Raw genomic sequence first — 27,310 nt, 5'->3', positions numbered from 1 at the left:
CCCTCCCCTGCTTGCACTTTCTCAAAAATAAGTAAACGTTAAAAAGAGGATTCTCCAAATCCTGGTCCTGCCAACCTATGTCTTTATTAATACATACTTGTATATCTTAAGTTCTGAAAAGTTTATAAAGCTTCTTTAAACATTTTAAGATTAGTAATACATAACCCATTTGTTGCTTTATGTAAAATAAGTACTGAAAAAATCTAGCTAAAATATAGTTGGTTTTTGGATAATGTATTAAGGAAACCATTTAAAATGATTCCATAATATGGATTTTTTCAAACTGAAGAAAAATCAAATTAAGATACAATAAATTGTAACGAAGTAAAAATCCAGTGAATCAAATTTTGGTGTCATGACTTAGGAATGCAGAGTTCTGGTTCAAATATATAATTAGTTTTTCTCAAGACACATACACAAGTTCATTAAAAGCCTGTCAAAGGCTAAGTCTTAAGACATTTATACAGAAGACTTAATTATAAAATTTCCAAAAAAAATCCCTATGATTAAAGGTCTTATCTCCTTTATTAAAGTGAGGATATGATCCATGCAAAGTGGTTTTGTTTCAAAGTGACTCTATTACACAAGCTGTTGGGGTTATTAGAGAACGAACAGGCTGTTGCCTTTTGAAGATGACTGTGTTAAGAGGAATCAATATACTGTATATCCACATAAGGAATTCCTTATTTTGTGGGTCTCTCCCAATCACCATTCACTGGTAGCAAATTAAAAAATTATCCTTTATGAGAGGATAGGGGATTTGCATAACCAGGGATGCTATGGCCCTGAGCAGCCTGCCGGCCACATGTCTTCCTTTAAAGACTCATCTTCATCTTAAAATTTTGTGCAAATCTACTTATATTAGAGCCAGGGTTGGTTTTAATTGTTTCCATCCAAAAAGAAGTGACATTCCAAAAGATGCCATCCTCTGCCTGAGAAGCAGGAACCTAGCCCATCTCTCGGTTTATGAACAGTGGACACTCCCAACTGATATCATATTAGAAAACATTAAAGATAAATACTGAATCACACAATTTGTTCCAGGTAAGCATATATGTATGCAAAGGACAAGTGTTGAAACTTAGGTGAATTAAAGTTTTTATTTTTACAACATAATCCATTTCTAGTCTTTCTTTTAACCAAATTTGAAAATTTTTATTTTTCGAGTGCATTAAATTTATAAAAACATCCTCCCACATTACATTAAAGCATTCCTCGTGTTTTATTTCCAGTACTCCAGTGTTCATTTAACAAATAAAATCATTTTAACGTTGTCTCCTTTAATTACCTCCTCCAAATACCCATTGTCTAACACCTGTCACGGTCACAAAATAGGTTGACCCTGCAGTCACCCATGCAGACTCTGCTAAACTATTCCAAATTCAGTATGAATCGATGTTTTCTAGAGTGTAAAATTAATGTTACAGAAACTCTGTTCATCTGTCCCGCTGAGACAATCCGGGAAAAGCTCTTCATTAGAATTCTTCTTCTGCCTGCTTGCTGCGCGACTGCTTGAGCTGCTGCAGCCGCTCGATGGTCTCGGAAATTGTACGCTCTCCATGTACCTTATTATCTCTTGTGCGGATATTAACAGTGCCACTGGCTTTCTCTTTTTCACCAATAACTAAAACAAAAGACACAAAGCTTTGTCAGATGGAAGAGTTTTTATTGAACATTCGAACAGAAATGATCCTATGACCTAAAAGCCCCCATGTAGCTTTTGACTCATTAAAATGTTCAAATGAGCTATCAAGTCATGAAAAGATACACAATACATATTACTTAATGCATATTACTTGCTGAAAGAAGCGAATCTAAATGCATATTACTTGCTTTAAAGCAAGGAATGCATACTTACTTAAATGCATATTACTTTCTGAAAGAAGCCAATCTAAAATGACTATGTATTGTATGATTCCAACCATATGAGATTCTGGAAAAGGCAAAACTATGGAAAAGGTGTAAAAAAAAAAAAAAATCAGAGGTTGCCTATGGTTAGGAGAGAGAGAAGAGTGTTTTGTATGTAGAGCACAGAGGATTTGCGGGGCAGTGAAACAATTCAGTATGATACCACAATGGTAGCTACATGTCATGATATATTTGTCCGAACCCACAGAATGTACAAAACCAACAGTGAACACTGATGTAAACTGTGGCCTTTGTAAAAAAGATACCAGTCTGGTGCAGGATGCTGGTAGTGGGGGAGGCTGTGTCCGCTTTGGGCAAGAGGTATATGGGACAGCTGTTAAAGTGCTCTAAAAAATAAAGTCTATTTAAATAGACTAATAAATAAAATAAAACGTTCAGGTGACCATGTACAGTTAGACGACCAATTTAAAAATCTTTTCATTTAAAAAAATATATCACTTTACAATGCTTCAAACCACTATATTCACTTAAACCAGCCAACTTAACAAAAAACTTACTATATGAAGGAATAGGAGAAAAAAGAAGATTTTTAAACAAACCTTTAAAGATTATTCCTTTTCACACCCAAATTTCCCTGTTATAATAACTGAGCAAACTTAATAGTTTAAGAGTCTAGATTGGAGGGAACTAAACTGATGACCACAATTCTCTTAAGGCTGAGTCTCAAGATTTCAGTGTTCTCCTATAGTTTGGCAGATTTTCTTTGGTAAGTAAGTCCCTTTCTTACCTAGGATGAAGTTATATTGTGCCAACTGTGCATTTCTGATCTTCTTATTTAACGTACAGCCCGGATCCAGATCAATGTCCACCATGAACTTAGCATCATGGAACTGTTGCCGTACCTATTTAAAAAGATACAGAATTCTTTAGATCTAAAGTAAGAACTGTATTTTGATCTTAAATGGTTTAACACGATTTGGATAATCATACAGATATTAAAAAAGAATGCCAATAGATATACTGAAGCACATATTGCTAATTTGTGACTTCAGACTGCATTTTTTTTTTTAACATTTTATTTATTTTTGAGACAGAGAGAGAGAGAGAGAGAGAGAGCGAGCGAGCATGAACAGGGGAGAGTCAGAGAAAGAGGGAGACACAGAATCCGAAACAGGCTCCAGGCTCTGAGCTCTCAGCACAGAGCCCGACGTGGGGCTCGAACCCATGGACAGTGAGATCATGACCTAAGCCGAAGTCGGACGCTCAACCGACTGAGCCACCCAGGTGCCCTGAGACTGCATTTTTAAAAATTAAAATGTCGTATTTTGCTCTTGAGAGGTAAATGTTTTAGAAAATCCTTAAAAATCAGAATTCAGGCAATCAGCTAAATTTTTTTTTTTTTTAATTTTTTTTTTCAATGTTTTTATTTATTTTTGGGACAGAGAGAGACAGAGCGTGAACAGGGGAGGGGCAGAGAGAGAGGGAGACACAGAATCGGAAGCAGGCTCCAGGCTCTGAGCCATCAGCCCAGAGCCTGACGCGGGGCTCGAACTCACGGACCGCGAGATCGTGACCTGGCTGAAGTCGGACGCTTAACCGACTGCGCCACCCAGGCGCCCCAGCAATCAGCTAAATTTAATCAGCTCTGTTAAAACGCATTACAAAAGAAAACAAATCCTTTTGCAAACATATCTTAAGTCTCCTAAATAGTTGTCAGGAAACAAATTATTAGTCAGTCTCCATATTAATATACAATGATGGATGTCCAGTCTAATAGAGAATGTAATATTTCTGATCCCTCAAAAAGGCAGCAAGTTGGCAACAGGAATCCAGCCACTGCTGCCATCTGTGTATGCAACATTTTAAAATAAAATGTTGATACACACAAACAATAGGCTAAAAGCATCTTAATAACTTCTTTTATGTTATTAGAGAATGGAATACAAACCATTACATAAAATTCTTTTAATACTAATTATTTCTTTAGCATCTCTATGTATATGACCTAAGTAAACAGAACTCTATAAGAATAATTTAAATATAATATTAAGTTTGAGAAATATTAAAAAGTAATTTTTTTTCTAAACAGTGATTTCCTTTTTGATTAAAAGAAAGTTTATTAAATAATGAAGTCAGAGGCAAAGATCAAATTGGGATTTCTTGAAGTAAACTTCCAGGAATCTAGCAAGCTACATTACAGATTATCATTCTGTGCCTTTTTATCTCCCTCAAAAATACTAGTTCCACTTTACTGTCCTAAGTTTTTGCATATTAAATAATGTTTTCAGTATTTTTCCTTTCCAAAAAAGCAACATTATGTTTTATTAATTTTAAGTTAAATTAAACTAGATTAAAATTCCCATCTACCTGACTACCCATTACCACTAATATGACAAAAAGATCTGAATAAACCATTTATATTTCACTAATAGGCTGTTATGTGTAAGTGATCATTAATCAATGAATCTGCTGGGATTGTGTAAGTAAGCAAATTTCTGAAGGGTTCTTACACAGTTTATTAGAGTGTCAGAAGAAGACTACACTTTTGACTGTAACATGTTTTAAAGAATAAAGCACCAGTGTTTCAGTTTTTTTGTAGGGTTTGAACTCATGACCCTAGGATTAAGACTTGAGCTGAGATCAAGAATCGGATGCTCAACCAACTGACCCACCCAGGTACCCCAAAGCACCGGTGTTTTAGTTTCTTAACATGGGCCCTTGCGTGTACCGGAGTTGGGCTATTCTATAACTGGGGAGGTGGCCTGGTAATCTCAGACTGTTTAGCACCTCTGGTCTCCAGTCATTAAGTATCAGTAGTAGTGCTTCCCAACCCCTGTCAACTCTATATAACCCAAAACCCCACCCCGGTATAATTCTAAGTGCTTCCCACCACCACTGATGGAACAGAGTAAGTTAGTCTTGTCTCCAGTTGAGAAATGAGTTATTTAATTACAGACCTTTCTCCTACCATGTGAGCTTTCACAATACAAATAAGATAAAGTACAACCAACTAACCATGGAACATAACTGATTTTCATCACTTGTAATTAAAACTACTATGTGCAGTAATAGAAATATAGTATGTCTGAATGGTTTGCTTTTTAGCTGGCCTAATGTTCATTTATTTTTTTAAAGGCAGTTAAGACCTGAGTGCAATTTATTCTGATGATCTGAAAACATGATGGCTTTGATATTACAACATTGTTTGCTGATATTCAGATCTGTCTGTATTAACTAGCCAATTTACTACTTTTAGCTTGCAATTATGAAACAATGCTTATTTATAACACAACTTTTACTGAATTGAAATTCCTTAGTATAAAATTGTCCCTATAACAGAACAAATTGTTTTTAAGGTATGAAATATGAATGGATATTTACATATCTGTTAGTAAGGTAGTTTTTTTGGTGGGTAGGGCAAAACATTGGTCGGGCATGCCATTAACCTAAAAAAATATATATAAATAATTGAAGAAATGTGCATTAAAAACCGGGGCACCTGGGTGGCTCAGCTGGTTAAGCATCTGACTCTTGATTTCAGCTGAAGTCATGATCTCAGGGTTACTGAGTTCGAGCTCCACATCAGGCTCTGCACTGTCAGTGCAGAATCTCCTTGGGATTCTCCCTCTCCCCTTCTCTCTGCCCGTCTCCCACTTGCACGCATGCATGCATGCTCTCTCTCAACATAAATAAATAAACTTTAACAAAAAAAAAAAGTGAAGCAAAATTACTCTCTGAGTCAAAGAGCAGCTTAAAATACATTATGCATTTGAATTTACACATCATCCTGAGGCATTTACTATTTCCTAATTCTAAACACTAAAATAAACAAGAATATACAGACACTATTCAAATTACATCTTCTGATCATGAAACCATGTAGGAAAGTATTAAAGAGGTAATATAATCTATTCAGGTTTATCACAGATTGAAAATAGTAACATATCTCTATACCACAAGCAGGTTGGTTTACCAAGGATATATAGCTGAATGACAGGAAATTAAAGGAAAGTCATATTTAAGGATTACCTTTTGGGCATATTCATCACATGTCGGTCCCACTGGAACTACCATTACTTGGCGAGGAGACAGCCAGAAGGGCCTTTAGAAGAAATTAAAAATATTTAATGTGGATTGGGGCCCTTTCATAAACAAGGATGGCATATCTTTTAGTCTATTTTTCAAGATCTTTTCCTGAAATATGTAAGGGCCACTTAAAAAAAACTACCCCTACCCCTTCCCCCATAATATCCAATAAAGACTAAAGGGAAGAGATTCAGAAGCAGAAAAGTAACCTTAAATCAGGAAAATCCATAACTAAAGTTTGATTTGCTACACAGATTGCAAAGCGCATTGAGAGCAGGGACATACATATTGTATGTACGTAGGGTTTACATTTTACAAAAGTTTTGCATCAGTACAATTAATATAGCAGACTCTACAGAACGGGGGCTTGACAACCTTGTGCCGCTTTCAACTGCCTTCACAAACTGCAGGCCAACAGAGAAAATTGCTTAAAAACAAAACGGAAGACATGCGCTTAGATCTTGCCAGCAAAAGCATAACCTCACAGAAACAAGACAGAAAGTGTCGATCCATTTGGAGTCGGTACTTCCAATTAAAAAACAACTGGCTTCTCAAGGACGTCAAAATACATGCTTATTATCATCAGCACACAGCGTAAGCCCAAAGCCTACTCTTGTTCACTCAGACAAAAACATCAAAACCATATTAATCCCCAAAGTTACTTGAAAAGCAATCAAATGGAAACCAATTTGACAATAAATTTCATATATTGGAAAAAAAAAAAAAAGAAAGAAAAGCAATCAAAACAACAAATGTGCTTCTCAGTGTATAACTCCTAATTAGAAAGTATTATATAACATTCAAACAAATCAAGTTGTGAAATAAAAATAATGATGATTATTATTCTTAAAGGGGGGGTCTGGGTGGCTCAGTCGGTTAAGTGTCTGACTTCAGCTCAGGTCATGTTCTCATGATTTGTCAGTTCAAGCCCTGCGTCAGGCTCTGTGCTGACAGCTCAGAGTGTGCAGTCTGCTTTGGATTCTGTGACTCCCTCTCTCTCTCTCTCTGCCCCTTCCCTGCTCATGCTCTCTTTCTCTCTCTCTCAAAAATAAATAAACATTAACAAAATTAAAAAATATATATTCTTAAAGCTAAAAATTTGGGCTTAGGTTGTGATTCCTTATTGTACACCTGTCATCAATTAGAAGTCACCAATCAGAATCATTCTTCTCTTCCACTGTGCAACTAAACTGGACAGTAGACATTTCTTAGTCAATTTACATTCTCCAAACAAAAACAAGGACAAAAATTACCATTTGCCGCCATAATTTTCAGTGAGAATAGCAATCATTCTTTCCACTGACCCCAAGATGGCTCTATGGACAATCACCGGCCTTTTCTTATCATCACCATCATGGCTAGGTAGAAAAAAAAATGTTTTACTTTATATATATATATATATTCCTTTATAGTCCCCTAAAAATGAATATTCAGAGCAGACACCAGAAACTCACCTTACAAATGTGAGATTAAATCTGATGGGCAACTGAAAATCCAACTGGATTGTTGCACACTGGTGGTACCGACCAATTGCATCTTTAATCTGTATATCAATCTAAGAAGTAGAGACTGGGTTATTTTGAGATGCTGTCTACATTAAAGCTGAACAGTAGTTGTAACAAGGCTGGCTGGCTTTCTCTCTTTTTCTTTTCTTTTTCTTTCTTTTCTCCATCCCTCCTTTCTTTCTTTCTTAACTTATTTTAAAGTAATCTCTTCTTCACTCCAAAATAAACATCACATTACTCAAATAGACTTTCATACTGACCTTTGGACCATAAAAAGCTCCATCTCCAGGATTTAACTCCCACTTTTCACCAAATTCATTCAGACTGTTTTCAAGTTGCTAAGGACAAAGCAAAATCATTTTTATTTTTGTTCATCCGCAACTTCCCTTCTTCCAGCCTAATTTGAGACTAAAAATACTGTAATTACTTTCATGAATCCCTCCTATTCTCTGCGTTAGAATTTGGTCCACCTAAAATACACAAATTTCCTCTTTTCTGAGAAATACTGACATACATCACTGTATAAGTTTCAGAAGCATAGCACAATGGTTTGATTTACATAGGCTGTAAAATGATTACCATATTCGATTTAGTGAACATCCATCATCTCATACAGATACAATAAAAAGAGAAAAGAAAAAAATGTTCTCCTTGTGATGAGAACTCTAGGATTTACTCTCTTAACAACCTTCCTGTATATCATACAACAGTGTTAGTAGCTACAGTCATCACAATGTATGTCATATTCCTAGTACCAGTGTATCTTATAATTGGAATTTTTTATCTTTTGACTAACTTCCTCCCATTTCCTTTTACAAGTTATAGCTCAATGACTGAAAAAAATATTCAACCATTTCTAATATAAAATCATACATTAAAAAAACCTAGTTTACTCAACCTATGAACCATTTCAATTTTCTCTTTTGCTTTTTATCCATTTAAAGAGGCTTGGGTTTCTTGGAACAAGTTCATTTCAGTCAAATAGCATTCAAGCATGCTGAAAAACACACTTACTTTCTCAGCTTGATTCCATACTTCAATATCTCCAAGGAACTTTTCTGGGCGAGTAGACAGGTTCAGTTTAAAAGAGAATCCAAATATGCTATATACTGTACGTAGAAAATCCAAACAACCTTTTATTTCATCCTCAATCTTAAAAGAAACAAAAACAAAATAGACATTGGTAATTTTTCCTTGACTTTCTTCACAATTCTTTCAGAATATTTCATCCCAGAGTCTCAGAATACCTGCTCTATGGCACAGAATATGTGGGCATCATCCTGTTGGAATCTTCGTACCCTCGTGAGTCCCGTGAGTGCTCCTGACAACTCATTCCTATGAAGTACCCCAAAATCGGCTACCCGGAGAGGCAACTCTCGCCAGGATCTTGGCCGATGATCAAACATGAGGCTAAAGAGAACAGAAAATTAAAACCCACTGATATTTACTTTCACAAGAATAAAACTGCTTTTCTAAAATATGAAAGGCTGTCCAAACAGGCAACATTTCTTAAATTCTGGACTTCATACCACAATGTAAGCATCAATAAAACAGCAAATAAATTATAGTATGACCATCCACAACCAAGAGAGAATAAAAATTTATTCCCAAGAGTCTGGAGTCAAATCCTTGTACTCAATATTTCCATTCATTTGAGGACTGCCTTTAATGATCATTAAAAAAAAAAAAAAAAAAAAAAATCTTAGCTCCATACAAATCATTTAACATACTGGAAACTAAAGACTGTGCTTTCCTGTCACTCCCAAAACTGCTTCAGTCTAAAGGTACTTCAGCAACGTTAGAGAATCTGGGAGAACTAAGAAGAAACCCAGTCAGCTCCCTGACTTACAACCCAGTTCCCTTATGGAGATTCCACTCTCCCCTCACCCTTGAGGCCTTGCTGCCAGGACCTGTAGGCACTGAGCTACCTACTCTTCCCCTGATCACTCTACCCAACTTTCAAGGCTAGAAAGTGAAAACAGTTGCAAAGCAAGGAAGATTTCTCAGTTCGTTAGCAGTAGATTTTAACAGAACATGTTTAAGAAAGAAAAAAAAATCTAGAGAATCTGCTATGTCTACATTCAATCTCTCTTTTATATTCTGCTTGTTCACTGCTATTACCCCAGTGCCGTTCTTGAATGTCTACATATCTGAGCATCTAACTGGGCATGGAGAATATTATAATATCACAGAATGGTTGTATTTAAATATTCTTCTGATTCCATAATTTGCTTTAAACAAAAATTCCTTTGAAGGAGGGAGAGCAATCCAAGACACATTGTATCATGGGAAAATCTTTGCTAGAAAGTCAAAGCTGCTCAATACCAGTGTCCTGGGCAGTTCATGGGTTTCAGAGCAAACAGCTCCTTCTCCACCTCAAAGGAGAACATGTTCTCACTATAGTGCTGCCAGTGGCCAGAGGTCACCCAGAGTCGGCTGTTGTAGATGTTTGGGGTGACCACTTCCTGAAATCCTCGTTTCCGATACTCACTCTGTTAGAAAACAAATGCAATACACATGAAGAAAACAGAAGTTTATACTTCTGGTGGGAGTAAAATATAAAGAGCAATTTTATACTATCTAGTGAAGTTCAAGATGCACACATGCTGTAATCTAGAAATTCCACTTTGAGGTATATACCGAAGAAGAAACTCCTGCACACGTTCACAAGGAGGCCTATCAAAACAATGATTTGTAATATGAGAAAATTAGAACTTACATCAGTGCCCACCAAGAAAGGAATGGGCACAGTGTGACAGGTATAGAGAATAGTAAGTAACAAGTGAACTAAACTGGATTTAAAAAATCCTAATGCCGACCGAGACACAATGAGACTTTGCATATGTCAATTTGAACTACAGACAGACACAGAATTTAGGGTACATGTATATGGGGCACGTATTAAATAACAGGGATCCATGCTAACTTCAAATACTGATCTCTTCTATGCAAGGAGGGAAACGGATCAGAAAGGGTCCCAAAAGGGAGCTTTTTGCTTTACTCTGTATTAGTTTACTGTAATAAAACAATCTGAAGCAAATATGTACCAATGTACATATGTGGTAAATTAGGTGGTGAGTATGCAGATGTTGGTGGTATTATTCTCTATAAACCTATGCTTGAAAAGACTTCTTATTTTATAAAGAATAAAAAAGCAGTGTAAAGATTAACTTGTTTTTTGGAGGAAAACACAAACAAATGGTCAAAGAGCATATCGAGCTCCCAGGTAAAGGGCTTCAGGTCCCACCTCAAGCTCACCAGCCTCTTTGTTGTGTACATACCAATGTACATGGACAAAATCACATACGAGGAAAAAGGAACGTTTTAAAACATTTCGTGAAAACTCAGACTTGCGATTTTATTCTTTTAAATATTTCTTCTCAAATACAAGATTATCTTTCTTTTTAGCAGACCTTATTTAATTAAATCAACTTATATCCTAAATTTACAGAAGAAAATAATGAATATGGTTTACCCTGATGAATTCAATAAGTGTATTATAAATGTATGCTCCTTTCGGCAGGAAAAAGCAACTTCCAGGGCTGAGTTCATGAAAGAAATACAGTTCTTGGTCCTGAGTAAAAGAAAAGCAAAAGAATGTTTATACACGCATGTAACATCAACATAAACTTCTGGGCTCCTGAGTTCAGATTACAACCGTGGTATCTGGCATTTTAAATTTTTTTTTTTCAACGTTTATTTATTTTTGGGACAGAGAAAGACAGAGCATGAACAGGCAAGGGGCAGAGAGAGAGGGAGACACAGAATCGGAAACAGGCTCCAGGCTCCAAGCCATCAGCCCAGAGCCTGACACGGGGCTCGAACTCACGGACCACGAGATCGTGACCTGGCTGAAGTCGGACGCTTAACCGACTGCGCCACCCAGGCGCCCCTGTGGTATCTGGCATTTTAATGTGTGCCATTCCCGAATCAAAGAAAACATGTCAACATTTCTGGTATACTCAGGAGGATAGAATTGCCGCTGATTTACAACTTAGCACAAGTACATTCTCCGCATGTTCTATTCCTAAATCCAGTCAAGTTTACCCAAGAATGACATGGAGCAGGGGTCTTAGTTCTCTTTATTATCCAGTGGGAGTTCTCATAGTTTTAATTCCTCAAAGCTCCAAGATGTGACTATTGTTTCTTTTTCTTTTTTAAAGTAGGAGTGGCAAGAAGAAGACTAGAAAGAGGACAGTGATAATGAAAGAGGAGATGTAGACGAAGGTGGCTGCCCCTGGGTTTGGTGAAAGAAGCATACCCTCCTACCTTCTTGCCTCTCCCCCCGAAAATGCCCAGGATCCTTGGAGAGGCCACCCCCAGCCCCCCAACTGTTGGTGCTTCCTTACCACTGGAATTTTTTTCAGGCCCTCAAGGGAGCAGAGTAGTGGATGGCACAGAGTGAACACAATTTTAGAAAGGAATATTTTAACCAAATATAACTTCCAGTCCAGAGAACAGTCGGGTCGAGGAATAATAAAGGAAATGACACTGTGGTACCCACCAGTGACTTGCTATGTCACCTTGGGCAACAAGAAGATTCACTTTAGGGGAAATCAGTTTCCACATCTTTAAAGTAAGTCAGTGAGACCAGGAAACTTTCAAAGCATCTCCCAGCTGTATAAAACATTGCTGTACTGCCTTTTACAGAAAACTGTAGGTCGTCAGCATTTGTTCTCAATAAAAGGAGTATTTAAAATGAGTATTTGTGTAGTACCGAGCACACCCTAGAAAGATAATGTGGATAGTAAACGATAAGTAAGATAACAGTAAGATAATCAGGAATTTATGGATTATATAGGACACAGTATAAAAACTACTGGAAATAACCACAACATCTTTTCCAAAGGAAATTCTTAATACAGCGAAGTTTCAAATGAAAATAAAGAAAATTCAGTCTAGCAACATTATTCTTTTTTAACATACCCTTCCAATTTTCCTGTGATCTCGGTTTTTAGCTTCCTCTTGGAACTTCTCCCATTCTTTCAACATTTTAGGATCCGGGAATGAAATGCCATAGATTCTCTGGAGAGTCTCCATATCTGCTTTGCCTTCCCAGTATGTGGAGGAATTCTGAAAGCAAAGATAAATCATGAAACAATACTCAAACCTGTTAATATCTCGCTTATTTTGAGTTAGATGTTATTTCTCATAGTCGCCTAGGAGTCAAATTCATAATAGTCCTTATGGCAAAAAAGTGGTATAAAAAGTGCACACTTAGCAAACATCTCACAGTTGCTCTGAGTACAAAGCTGGCTGTTTAATTCCCTCAAAAATAACTCCCTCTCAATTACCCACTCAAACCACAACTCCATGAATGAAACGCAAGGACATCTCCCATAATATGATTAAACAAAAATGGAAAACCAACAAAAAATATCTTGAAATGACTCAATTATTCTTATGATATTTAAAGTGCACTTGAATAATCACCCATAAAATATTTACCAATTGGTAAAAACTGTCAGGATTAGTTTGGTTAAAAAGTGCAAATAAAGTAATTATTAAACAAATGAAGGACAAAAGCACACATTAACAGTGAGCTTTAAAACTCTAGAAGCATGACTGTGTGATTTTTGTAAAGCCCCGAAAGCCCCCCATCCTCACGTGCTCTGCTGATGAATGGTGAGTCAGTCACTGTTGGAGACTTTCAGCTAAAAAGTAGATAGCAAGAGAAAAAAAAAACCCACCCTTAAACATGCAACAGAAAAATAGGTAGAAAGAGAAACCAATAGAAGTTTAAACATATACCTATCAGTAGATAAGTACATTTATATAGAGTCTTTAAGGTTACATTGCTTACTTTGTGTATTTTCAAAGTCTTAATTTTGCCAGTGTGTCTGACGTGAGGACCCCGGCAGAGATCTATCAAGGGACCACACCTAGAGATAAAATGAAAGGAATTTTAACAAAGACTTAAAATGACATATACACCAGTTACACTTAATGACACTTGATAGTCTCACCTATAGACTGTGGTAGTTGGAGTATTCACTTTTTCATTCAATATCCGGCATTTGAACTTGTTGTACTAAAAATAGGAAAAATTATTTTTTTTAAAAACCCTCCTTTAATTTTTACCTCTGAACACTACAGCTAAAACATAACTTGAATACATCTTACTGAAGCATTATAGGAAAATAAATATGTCAATACTTCATGTTTTACAAATATTGTTACATTTTTATCAAGAACAGAACCAGCTTCAACTTAGTACACTAAACCCCTGTGTGACAACTTAAAGTAACAATAATAAGTGATATAAAAGTGGAGGCCATACATTACATCTCAATTTACCTTAAACATTTCTAGTAAAGTTTCTTTCTTAACTTCCAGTCTTTCAAAAGCTTGCTTTTCTTTAATGATTTTCTTACACAAAGCCTCCAAAGAAGAGAAATCATTGCTGGACACACCCCTGAAGGAAAAGGAAGTGTAATTAATCTCATTCCACTCTATTCTACTCACATAATACGTTGGAGGAATGTTTCTTTAAAAAAAGTGAAGAGTTTTAATATAAAAAAATAGACCCTTGCACCATATACTAGAATCTTAAACTAGGTATCATTATCATTTTTATATTTTATATTTTCAGTGGCTTCTATCTTGATCATCATGGAGACTATGCCCACTACTGCACCCTCCCTCCACTTCTATGACCCGCTTATTTTATTTCCCAACATAGTTTAGGGCTATACTTCTGTCTATAACAGAGCTTTCATAAATTACTACCACCTCAAAAGTTACTACACGACTTCAAGTTTTCATAGTGGAAATACCTGTTGACTATTAAGCAATAAGCTTGATATCATTCCTTCTTTCTTGAGAACTCTTTAAAAATAAAGTATGGACCCTTAGTAATTCAGAATTTATTTTTCTTTATTCAGCTCAATAACTCACCCTTCTTCAAGGTACATGTCATAATAGAATCCATTTTCTATTGGTGGACCATAACATAAACATCCACCATAGACTCTTTCCATGGCTTCACCCATTATGTGAGCGCTTGAATGCCAATATACCTGAAAATACAAAGAAAAATGGGATGGTTGGAGTCTAAGCATATATGTTGTAAATATAGCTGTCTTGAAAAAGATATTTAAAATTTACTAAAAATAAACCCAAGACATAAAAAAATCTAAACTTATAAATGTATAAACAGTGGTATGATTCTATGCAGAGCCAAAATAATTTAAAAGGATTCTAATTACTAAGTTGCATTTGTACCTTAGGAATCATCTGGCTTAGTCATTTTCAAACTAATTAAATTCAAATTAGCATCATTAATTTAAATCGGATGGATTCTGTTACCTGAAAACAACTGCCACTCACAATGTCACTGTCTTATTGACCATAATTGCTCAGAATCTTTTGAGTCAATGTGCCCACATCCCACAACCTATGTCCTATCCTGTGACCTTTATTGAGTCGTGGAACACCACTTAAAAATTACACTTTCTTTTTCTTTATTGGCTTCAAAAAACTAAGGTGCTAGAACTTGTCCCCACAACACAACTATAAAACACAAGGACAAATATATGGATGCTGAAAACAGATGGCAGTACAGCTAACCCTTGAACAATGCAGGGGTTAGAGATGCTGGCCTTCAGTATAGTCAAAAATCTTAGTACAATTCATGACTCTCCAAAAACGTAACTACTAACAGCCTGAAGCTGCCTGACCAGCCCGACCAGAAGCTTTACTAATAACATAAACAGTCAATTAACACATATTTTGTATGGTATATATATCATATACTGTCTTCTTACAATAAAGCTAGAAAAAAATATTAAGAAAATCATATGGAAAATACATTTATTTCATCAAAAAATACTCACAGATATTTATTTATAGAAAAACAATCCATATATTAGTAGACCCATGCAGTTCAAACCCATGTTCAAGGGTCATCTATACTTGGCTTTTAAGGTGGTCAGATGAGTCAGAATATACCCAAAGCTGTACTTTCAAGATTTATTTGTAAGGTACCAAAATGATTTTTTTAAATTAACTTTATTTATTTTGAGAGAGACAGAAAACATAAGTGGGGAAAGGCAGAGAGAGAGGGAGAGAGAGAGAATCCCAAGCATGCTTTACCCTGCCAGCATGGATCCTGATATAGGGTTTGAACCCATGAACTGCGAGACCATGACCTGGGCCGAAGTCAGGCACTTAACTGACTAAGCCACCCAGGCACCCCCAAAAATGATTTTCATAAAAAACTAAGGAATTCAGAATACATCTGAAAAGCATTAATACATATACATAAGTAAACTATCATAATAAAACAAAATATTTAATTTCCCTTTATATGGTATGCCATCAAGGAGAAATAAGAAAACCATGACATCAAATGCAGGTTGATTTTTATAGTGCTTCAGCAAATCTGCATTTTAAGATGAGAAAAATACGGAAATTAATTGTCCAATAGGGGAGTAGTTTAAGGAAATGTTCAATTTTATTTGTAAAATCTATACATCTTGCTTAAGTACTGACTGATAGAGTAGAACCAATTTTTACTTGCTTTACCAATTTTTAATAAAAATTTAATAAAAATCCCAGAACATATTTCCCACTGAAGTATCTAGTAATGAAGATAAATTTATTCAAGTTCACTTCTTAAATTTATAAAGCAAACTCTTTCACGATGCTCCCTAAATCAAAGACAAAATGAAGATTTCAAATATGACAATGAGACCAATAAGCTCTAAACCCACTGACAGTGCGAGCAGGAAGAGACCGGAAACGGGAACCTTGATCCTGAAATTCAGTGACTATTGAATAAAAACTTACTGCCTGAGCTTCCTCATCCTCAAATTTGAGAAGCTCCAAGGTACAATCTTCCTGCAGAGGACGGTCTAGGTCCCAAACAACTTGATTCACTTTAGCAATAACGGTGTTGTCAGCCAGGCCTTGACTTAAAAAATATACACACATGTATATATATATAAACAAAAGAATATAAAAAAGAATCTTCTGTAGCACAACACTTAATCTGAGAATAACACAAAAATAAACATTACATATATTCTATAGTAACACGTGTATTATTTATATTATAGTTTATGTATCATAGCTTTCTGAATTAAAATGGAAAAAGCAACAAACCCCTCCAAAATGTACCCAAGTATAACTAGAGGATCCTGAAAATCCAGAACACTATTATTTCACATTTAATGCCTCTTATTTAAGCAGATACGACGACTGTGATAAACAAACAATTTTCAGTGGTTTGACTAATCTTTTAATTTCTCCAAATGAATTTTCCACAAAGCCAAGCTATTTAGACTCCAAAAAAGAAAAAGAGGGGCTACTGAGTAATCCTCTGCTTTTCCTCGTACTTGATATCTGTGATAGATCTTCTCTCTGTGAGGTAATGTTAACCTCAGAATAAATTCTGCAATGCCAAAGATGGTATGATTTATGACAAGCATATAGGCAAAATAAAGGACTATTCAATAAAACTTTTTTATAATATCGATTTAAAAAGTCAGCTAGACACACACCACAGAGTACACAACATAAAGGATCACCAAGTGGTTAAGACCACACTATGAGACCACACCAAGTGTAAGAGCCACAGGAATTCTGAGGACTGGAAAGCAGCAAAGGTCAGACAGTCTGGACAGGCTTTGAGGATAAAAAAATGAGGGGCTGAAGGTTCAGAAGAACTAACAGAAGGATAACCATAAATTCCTAATGCAACTTTCAAATTCACTGAATTTCCCACAAATTACATCCAATGTTTTCTTTCCTTCTGAGATCATATAAAGTTTCAGAGACATACATGGGTTTGGCAGAGAGAAATATATTTTATCATATTGGTGTAAAATAGTTTTCAGAAGATTAAAGAATTGATCAAAGGCAACTAATACTCTTTGTATTCTTTGGGGGAAAATGGCTTTTATTTTAGGGTCCAAAATGGTGTCTTAAGATACTAAAGCAGAGTTACTTTGAAAATGTAGATATGCAGAGACCATATTAGATCATTTCAGTTTTCCAAAGGGATACAGTAATCTAAACTTTCAGATTTAAAACAAAACTTCAAAGAAAAACCTTCTAAAGCAAATAGAGCGTGCATTTTTTTTTTTTTTTTGTATTCACAACTGATCATCCAAACCTTTCAACTGTTACCCATGCTATAATTTTTCACACAATAGCAAGAATTTATCCTGGACTTTTGTAAAAATGTCATAAACACCCTCACTTGCAGATCAGTGACTTAACTCTAGCCCTAAAGCTCATCAACGCTTTACGTAAACTTTTGCAGTTCTCAAAAAAAATATTTTCTTAATTGGTTATTTGACAAATTACAATGTAATCTGGAGGACAACACTGTAGAATGTAGAGAATAGGTTCCTGAACTAATAAGAGCTTGAATTTTGTTTTAAAGAAATTTTTTAAATGTTTTATTTATTCTTGAGAGAGACAGCATGAGTGGGGGAAGACCAGAGTGAGAGGGACACAGAATCCGAAGCAGGCTCCAGGGTCTGAGCTGTCAGCACAGTCAGCAGCTCAACCGACTGAGCCACCCAGGTGCCCCAGGAGCTTGAATTTTAATACCAACACGGCTACAATCTCAGTGTGAAACAATGGAGGAATATCTTAATCAAAATGCCCTTGAAAATTATCTCTAAAATGAAAGGTTGAATGGGTATTTAGGAGTACACCCACTTATTTATGATTTCACATGGAAATCTGCTTGATATTATAATTTTTTTTCTTACTTTCCTTTGGAATAAGCTAGAAGTAGTTTAGGTAGAAGCAATGGTCAAATTAATGGAAACACTCCATTTTCTTTGTAAAAAGTACTAATCAGTGTCCATGGCACAATAAAGACTCATGGCTCATAGACCAACTGCTCATAGGCCACCAGCTGCATAGTGGGCTTACCAGTAATCAGCTAGGTTGGTTCCCAAACCTCTTTATGTATTTGTTCTTTTGGGCCTTAGGTTCAACAATATGAAATTGATGATAATCAACCATGTTTGACAATTACATGGTGACTGCATGTGGTTCAACTCAACATATAATGAAACAGTAAAAATAAATAGAAATAATTACATACTTAAATATAGGGTGAAGGATAGAGTGAATAAATATGTATTTACATGTTTTAAATTAAAATGTTTAAGACAGAAATTGGCAAACTTTTTCTGTAAAGAGCTATATAAATATTTCAGACTGGGCCACACATGGTCTCTGTCACATATTCTTCTTAGTTTTCTTATTTTTTTTCAAGCCGCTTATGAACCATTCTTAGCTCTTGGGCTATACAAAGCAGGTTTGTACAATACCTGCTATTATACACATGCATCGATTTATGCTTTCCTGTCTTTATCATTTCATATAAATTGACCAACTATTGATCCCATCATATCAGAAAAAGAAAGCTTGACTCTGTTACAAAGTATATATATCTCTGTTATTTCTTCCCAACCCAATAAAAGTTTTTAACATCAAACATAGTCTATACATTATTTTCACGTCTTTTATTAGTTTAACTTCTCAATGTCAGATGTTCTATCTTCGTTTTTAACTTCAAAACAGACAATTAAGTCAAAACAGGTGAAACACTGTCTACTCTCAGAAATTAAGTCTTGAGCATAAAACTCCACATCATTTTGATTTTTAAAAATCCCAAATAATATAAACATTAAAAACACAATAACATAAAAACATGATAAGGATAAAACTTGACAAGATAAAAAAAGTTTAGTTACAAACAACAGAAGGTCAAGACAGGTGTAGTTTATACCTAATTCCACAAGCAATTTGATACGGTGTAGTTTTCCAGGATTCTGCTTTGACCTGTTTACCATCAGGAAGAGTGACTTTAATTGGCTTGCTATCTTTTTCTGCCTTTTCTGCCAGAATGGAATCATGTTCTGCCTTCAGTTTATTATACATCTCAAGACGTGTGTTAATATATTCAGGCCAAGGATTCAACTGTTAAGACAACAAATGAGGAAATAAATGATCAGTAAATACTTGCTTTCCTTTTTAGAAAAAGGGAAGAAATAATAAAAATAGACAATACAAAAATTATGATTACTAATTCAATATGGTAAATGGATTGTCCAGATCACCAAGCACTCACTTATCCTGCTGGAAATTAAAGTAAAAAAATGAACTAAATGCTGTCTTCTTATAATTTTTATTGTAAGAATTTTTTTAAAAATAGAAAAGTATAAATAACAACAGACATGTGGGCTGTCAATATCTTAAATGGATAATTATTACCATTTGCTATTTGCATAAGGTGATTTTTTTTTCCTTAAGGTCTCTTCTAACTAAATGACCTTACAAGTACAGCTCTAAACAATACTAGAAATAAAAAGTAGCTGGCTTTTCCATTTTGTTTCAATCTTGTTTAGGAATGGTCTGTGCAGCTGGTCAGACTATATGTCCACTTAACAATTCTTAACTAACCAACTATAAATTGATTTAACGTAAAGGCTCCCATTCAACGAAAATACTTGCTGGATTCAAAGAAAGAATAAAACCTGCATGTTGCCCTTAGAAGGGAGATAAGACAAGTACATAAATGATGGGAGCACAGAGGAGGAGGAAAGGTCCTGGACATCTCACTGTGAACTTTTTTCCAGACAGATCATTGAAAATATATATAATCACATTTTGTACTTAAAATACTTTATTCAGAAGAGTCCTTTAATTGTACCTTTTGTTTCCTATCTGCAGACTAATTCCCAAGGTGTGACAGAATACCATGTGCTACTGTATTCAAAGTATGAAAAACAAATGAGGAAACATACACGTTTTTCTACTTCTTTGCAAATTTTTAAAATTCACAACAATTTCTTCCACAGTAACAGTGGGATATAAGGGACAAAATGTAAGAGAAATGGTTAGATAGGGCTCTAAGCAACACTGAGAAGTTCTCGATCACCTACAAACTGACCCTTACGTAAATGAAAGCGCTATAAATTTAGCAACACAGCATTAATAAAAGCAGCTCTTTAAAGCCAGTTTACAGTTTACTGTGCTACAGTATACTTCTCAAAGGCCTGTTCCTTTGTGCTTCTGTATTCTGGTAGCTTTCTAAGGAGTCTCTAATAAAATGATTGCAATGACTAAAGCAAAAAAATGAAGCAGAGTTCACAGCAGTTTAACTCATAAAGTAGGAAGACAAGTTTAACTGCCTCCTAAAGTAGAATACCCAGAAACCGAGTTGATTCTGGGATGACTTTTGAAATGCCTCCTCTTTTTAGTGTGAGCTGGGGGAACTGTAAGTGTTTTCTTTACAATGGAGAAGTCTCAAGATCTGTCTGGCTTATAACCAAACCCTAGTGACAAGTCCTCATGGAAATAATGTGAAGGGTCAAGGAATTGGGGCTTCTTTGGTTTCTGCTGCATTCAGTGTAAACTCAAACATCAAATCTCTAACATCTCACTGAATGAAATGATCAGACTGCTGGCATCCACTCTGACAACTGAGTAATTATGAGGCCCCTTCTTTCCAACTTTTTCTGTCTGATTTTCGTAATCTAACCCCACAGATTATCTTGCAATCGTACTTCAATGCTGTTTTCCTTTTTCAATTACAAATAGCTTCAAATCTTTTTCCCCTCTCAGACTTTCCTAATTTTCTTCCTGAGTGTGCCATCTCACAACCTCATGTAAAGCATTAGAATCTTACAAAATATAAGTCTGAGCTCCTACCACCTTTCAATCTTTGATAACAGAGCTCTAAAACATTTACCTCTGCTCGACCTCCATCTCCAGATCCTTCTTTGTTCTTCTTCTTGCCTCCTTCCTTTCGCTGCTCCTCCCCGGCACCTATCTATACAAGCAAATAAGAAATAAGATTTTATATTTTGATCTAGTTTGACACCACTCCATGCTGCACCCAGAAAAGTTTTGAGGATATTATTTTAGCATGTATTTAAAAAAAAAGAGCAGGAAATCTGACTTTGAAAGACTAAAAAATTTCACCACTATCAAAGACAAAATAACAACTGGCAATAAGGACAAATCTTTTTTTTTTTTTTAATGTTTATTTATTCTTGAGAGAGAGAGAGAGAGAAAGAGACAGTGTGAGCAGGGGAAGTGCAGAGAGAGAGGGAGACACAGAATCCTAAACAGGCTGTCAGCATAGAACCCGATGCAAGGCTCGAACTCGTAAACTGGGAGATCATGACCTGAGCCGAAATCGGATGTGACTGAGCCACCCAGGCGCCCCAGGACAAAGCCTTAAAAAGAGAGAGGAGTTACTTGACAATGTTCAATTCCTCAAATTTCGTTTGTTTTGCTTGTTCCTGTGACTCTCGCTTCAGGTTTGCTCGAACATATACTCAATATATAGCCACAAAAAAAGCATGCAATTTTAGTATCAGCATGCAGTAACAGGATTTGCAGGAAAAAAAAAAAGTCTAACGCAATATATCCATCCATCCCACAAGTACTAACAAGACACTGTACTCATAGGATTTTAACCCTAGGAAAAAAGCAAACATAAGACCCAAATCCTGAAGATGAGGGATGTTATTAAATATCCCGTAATGCCCAGGTCAGCCTCCCCAAATAAAGAATTATCCAGTCCACATTGTACAAACTTAATCTCTTTAGGGAAAGTGAGGTACACACATGTGAGAAATTTCCAGGGGAAGAAAGAATACAGCTGTAGCACTATGATTAGATGTCAAATAAGTTAGGACAACTGACTTTAAAGGATGAAGAAGATTTCAATAGGCTGTATTTTGAGAATGGAGGAAATAAATTGTTGGAAATAGAGAGAGAGAGAGAAAGAGAGAGAGAATAAGAAAAAATGAGAGAAAGAGAGAGAGAGAATGAGAAAACCAGGCTGACTAAAACAGATTGTTTTAGGGGGCACCTGGGTGGCTCAATAGGTTAAGCATCTGAGTATTGATTTCAGCTCAGGTCATGATTTCAGGGTTCACGAGTTTAAACCCCACATGGGATTCTCTCTCCCTTCCTTTCTGTCACGCACCTGCTCCTGTGTGTTCTTTCAAAATAAATAAATAAATAAAATAAACTTAACAACAACATTGTTTTAGGAAATCACGCCGGTTAAGACAAACTAGGGCTCAGACAGAAGCATGCACTAAAAGTTATGGGGTTACCATAAGGAATGTGGACTTTGATTAGAAGTACATGAAGGCATAGAAAGTTTTAAAGTAGTAAGTCCTGTGTAAAAATAACCAATGTAGAGTTGGTTTATACTGGTGGTTGTCAGCCAGAAGCAATTTTGCTCTCTAGCAGACCCCTGGCAATGTCAACTGACATTTTTGGTTTTCACAACTGGGAGGTGCAATTGGCATATAGTGGGTGGAGACCAGGGATGTTATTAAACATCCCATAATGCACAGGTCAGCCTCCCCAAACAAAGAATTATCCAGTCCACAATGTCAGGAAACTCTGAAATGCATTATGGGATACTGTGAAGGGTATCTTCACAGAAATGAATTACTTCACTGTGATTGCTCACACAGAAACACCCTAAAGCAAATTGCACTACACAAAGTTTTGCGATTTACTAAGTTTCTCCACAATCACATCTAGTTCTCAGCAACCCTGTGAGATTGCTATTATTATCATTCCCATTCAACAGGTAAGATTAAATTGGAAAAGGCTAGATGCTTTTTCTAGGTTCACACATTAAGTAACAGCAAAGACACCCATGCAGGTGTTGACAGTGGTCAACTCTAAGGAGGGAAGTGATCATCAGCAGTCTTTTGAGAAGTTTGAGGGTAGAACTGGGAATATGAAGGGGAGACTTTATTACAGTCTTGAATACATTTGTGGGCTTTGATTTTTTTTCTAACAATTTTATTGAGATATTTTCCTATAGCATACAATTTATCTAAAGTATACAATTCAATGGTTTTAATGTATTCACTTAACTATCACTACAATGAATTTTAAAACATTTTCATCACCCCAAAAGGAAACCCTGTACTCATTAGTGGTCACTCCATTTTCCCTTCTCCCCATTACTTGGCAACCACTTTTGTAGACAAAGAGATCTACTTTGTCTCTATATATCTACCTATTCTGGGCACTTCATATAAATGTAAGCATACAATATGTTGTTTTTTGTGACTGGTTTCTTTCACTTAGCATGATTTCAAGATCATTCACATTACACATCAGTACTTCATTCTTTTTTTCACTGCCAAATAATATTCTATTGTTCATTCATTTAACAGTTGGACATTTTTGGTGATTCTTTTGAATCTTATAAAATGTATTACTTGTGTAATTTAAAAAATAAACTAAATTTAAAAACGACGACTTCTAAATTCAGGCTGAGCTAAAACTTCCCCCACTCTGGGATTCTGGATTTCATAAAGTTTTAAGGTTAATTTATAGTCGAGAGATAAATAATGAACATACCTTAAGTCTATTCTAATCAATAAAGTACTAACCAACAGGGTTACAAGACTCTGTATGCCTTTGCTATACTATAGAAATGATGTAACTAATCAGTATTTCTGGTAAGAAGAGGAATAAAAGTTAATTACAGATCTTCTGTGCAGGTTTAAAATGAAGAATGAGACACTTCTACTTAGCTGATTATATGTTTTTGGTCTTGGTCATATGGGTATTTGCCAAACAAACAGGAGTCGCGGAAAAGAGGGAGAGAATTAACACAAAAGTTTTCCATGTTCTAAATACCTCTCTTTTTACAAATGAGAATATTGGCCCAAGGAATATAAATTATTTTGCCCATTTGTATACAGCTAATAAGTAGCAGAGCCAGGACATTAAAACAGGTTTCTCTAGAACTCTGAGGTCCATTCCATCTCTACTACAATTAGGAAGATGTTGGGCAACTGTTCTCTATTTCTTTTTTTTTAATTTTTGTTTGTTTATTTTTGGGGGAGAGAGAGAGAGAGAGAGAGAGAGAGAGAGAGAGAGAGAAAGAGACCGAGAGAAGCAAGGCTTGAGCAGGGGAGGGGCAGAGAGAGAGAGGGAGGGAGACACAGAACCCAAAGCAGGCTCCAGGCTCTGAGCTGTCAGCACAGAGCCCGATGTGGGGCTCAAACTCAAGGACCGTGAGATCATGACCTAAGCTGAAGTCGGACGCTCAACTGACTGAGCCACCCAGGCGCCCCAACTGTTCTCTATTTCTAACGAAAACAGAACAAAAATATGTGAGTTTATGTATTGCATATTTACATATAATCAATCTAAAATTTCAACCTAAAAGTTAGAACAAGGACTTTGAAGGGAAGCTACAGAATTATTTTCCTCAGAGATATATAGGAGTTGAAGGAAAAGCATCTTCAGAGTGTAGTTTAATTAAATTCCATCCCAGAGACTGGGACAGCTGGGCTAGGTATGTCCTGGGAGTCCAATAGTTTGATGGAGTATCTGTCCCTGACTCATACCCTGGCAGGTGATGGGAGGCAGGACAGCACTAGAGTTATGAGCATTGGCTACAGAATATTGGGTTTAGCAAGGTACTTAGTGTTCTTTGCCTGTTTCCTCATCTGATAATGAAGACAATAAGAGAACCCAGTTCACAGTTATTATAAGGATTGAAATAGTTGAGTTAATGCATAATATAGTATCAGACCCACAGTCAGCATTCAATAAAAATTAGGTATTGTATAGTTACTATTATTATTATGGAAGGGAGGAATAATATGAAGAATAATAATATTAAGAATGGCATAGCATAGTATTTGTGGACATGGAAAGTTGCTGACTATAGACTATTAAGCAAAAAAAGTACACAAGTTACAAAACAATAAAGATATAATTTTTTAGTGAAAAAATATAGATGGAGAAAACTCTATGGATTGGCAGCATTTATCACCTTAAATTTAACTCATATAGTTTAGAATGCATTTTTCCCATTCTATCCTGAACTTACAGGACATCTTCATTTTACTGATGAGAAAACTGTGACTTTTACAGTTTTCCTATCAGAGATAGGAAGATTTATCCTATCAGAGAGTTAGGGCTGAGGCTGCTTTAGCTTAAGACATCACCACTTCTCACTTGGACTACTGCAATGGCCTCCTGCTTGTGGCCCGACCTCTTTCCAACACACCTTCCATCCCAATGCCACAGTGATCTTTAAAACTACTCTAAGAGGTGTAGGTCCCCCTTCAGGCTTATCCCTTGCAAAAAACCTTACAGATACTTCTCGGTGTGCCTTTTCACTGCCCTTGCTACCTTTACCTGGAAAGCACTGCCCTGCCAGGCTTACCTGGTGAACTTAGACTCATTCTTCCAAACTGAACTCAAAGAAGCCCTTCCTTCCTAAACAGCGTTAGGCTCTTTCTCTCTATAATCCCAGAGGGTTGATCACACTGCACAATGACTGTTTTCCTGCCTCACACACCAGGCTTTGAAGCTTTTAGTGACAGGCACTGGGTCCTTTTCACCTTCCTAGCTGCATCTCCCAGCAGTGCCTGGCAGAATAAATACCTGACATTTGTTGGCCATAAAAAAGCTTGACCTGGTGGTGTGAAAGTGACCTGGGAGTTGTTCCTAAGCAATGGATGACATCGAAGGCCTACAGCAGGAGGTAGGGCAAGGGTATAACCTCGCTATGGTTTGTCAGCTGGGGTCATACAGCTTCCATCACTTATTATAAATCACCCAAACTTGAGTCAGGTGGGACACATTTCGGAGACTCGGTTTTTCCCTTCCTTAAACCGAAGCTCTTAGCCCTACAGGGTTTTAGGATTAAATGAGGTTCTCAAATGATCTTCCCGCCTAACGTGAGTCAAAAACGTTACTCTGGGAGCCCCGAGTCCTAGATTCTAATTCTCTCTAGGCTTCTAATTAGATGTCTGGCTCTAAGCTAGGCACTCATTCAGGGTCTCAGTTTCTTCATCTGCAAAAAGAGGATGGACCCAGAAATGACCTGCAAGGCCCTACCCTACTTTATGAATGTACGATCTGTTCCCCAAAGAGGCTGGGACTCAACCAGGAGCTCCATCGTCCCCCTCGGGTCTCGCCGCCCCCACACGGCAGGGGCTGCTTCCTCCTTCCCGCCTGGTCGGACACCGTGGACACCAAGCAGCCTCCGGGTCCCACTCAGTTCGCTCACCGGCTTCTCCTCGCCTCCCATATTCCCTGAAGGGCTTCTGTCCTTCTCCTCCGACATCTACAGACCACGAAAGGAAGACGGAACCCAACAGTGACGGTCTGGAGGAGAGGAGAACCGAGGCCGGTCAGAGACGGGCTGAGGCTCCGAGAACACTGCGCTTGCGCCACGTGGCCCGGAAAGGACCAGCTGATGCAATCTGTAAGCGCCCATGCCCCGCCTCCCAATCCTCTGGGAGAATGGGCAGCCAATCGACAACGGGGGAAGGCGGGCCCTCGCCTCTAAACCAATGGGGAAACTTGTTGGGTGACAGCCCATTAGGAAACCAAGCTGCGGCGGTCTGCAAGAGGGATCCGCCGGAGCTGAACCCGTACTCTCTTGCGGGCTCTAGATTTAACCCCTCCCTGAGCCAAGAAGTCTTCAAAGTACTTGCGCTTTCACGTACGCAGACTTGGCCTATTAGTCAAGGACCTTCTCAGCCACCGTAGCGGGTGGGAGGGGCTTGGCCTGAGTCTCCGGGAAGTCTGCAGCGACTTGAATACTGTCCCTGTCACTGGGACGAATTCCGGAATAGAGTCCAGGCTTCCTAAGGCTTCTTCTCTGCCTGACTTCGCGTGACTGCCGAATTCTGAGGCCGTCCCAGGGATCTATCTCTGTTTGTAGCGGTGAATGGTGCTCTCCTCATGGTAGTCCAGGCTTCCCAAGACCCAACCCTTAATGATCCAAGGACCGGCGCCTTTCTCCTTAATACATTACTTCCGCCAATCTGTAATGCGTCGGAGAGCATTTCCTTGGGCCCATGAAA

At 37.0% G+C, this 27,310-nt stretch overlaps 1 protein-coding gene across 1 annotated transcript; it reads right to left on the bottom strand.

The window, feature by feature from the left end:
- Nucleotides 1-1,133: 1,133 nt before the first annotated feature.
- Nucleotides 1,134-26,676, bottom strand: TARS1 (threonyl-tRNA synthetase 1). Its single transcript, XM_040494886.1, has 19 exons — nt 26,509-26,676; nt 21,181-21,261; nt 19,216-19,406; nt 16,251-16,374; nt 14,358-14,479; nt 13,758-13,875; nt 13,427-13,491; nt 13,264-13,342; nt 12,387-12,533; nt 10,936-11,034; nt 9,786-9,952; nt 8,708-8,870; nt 8,475-8,612; nt 7,721-7,798; nt 7,410-7,510; nt 7,209-7,313; nt 5,899-5,971; nt 2,657-2,771; nt 1,134-1,624 (listed from the first exon to the last, which is right to left on the bottom strand). Exons 1-19 carry the CDS (start codon nt 26,563-26,565, stop codon nt 1,476-1,478), a joined length of 2,172 nt encoding a protein of 723 aa, XP_040350820.1. The 5' UTR covers nt 26,566-26,676; the 3' UTR covers nt 1,134-1,475.
- Nucleotides 26,677-27,310: the final 634 nt, after the last annotated feature.

The sequence above is a fragment of the Herpailurus yagouaroundi genome, unplaced genomic scaffold (genome assembly GCF_014898765.1).
Source record: "Herpailurus yagouaroundi ecotype Mexico unplaced genomic scaffold, PumYag 29, whole genome shotgun sequence".
NCBI classification, from domain to species: Eukaryota; Metazoa; Chordata; class Mammalia; order Carnivora; family Felidae; genus Herpailurus; species Herpailurus yagouaroundi.
The sequence above is the reverse complement of the archived record's forward strand: the minus strand, read 5'-3'. Positions and strand labels throughout refer to the sequence as shown.

Excerpts from the sequence above, each read along its gene's own strand:
- TARS1 (XM_040494886.1), bottom strand. The coding sequence starts at position 26,565 with ATGTCGGAGGAGAAGGACAGAAGCCCTTCAGGGAATATGGGAGGCGAG. Across the intron at positions 13,343-13,426 it reads CCAACTACCACAGTCTATAG|GTGTGGTCCCTTGATAGATC; the intron begins GTGAGACTATCA and ends TTTTATCTCTAG. Across the intron at positions 1,625-2,656 it reads ACAATATAACTTCATCCTAG|TTATTGGTGAAAAAGAGAAA; the intron begins GTAAGAAAGGGA and ends CTTTTGTTTTAG.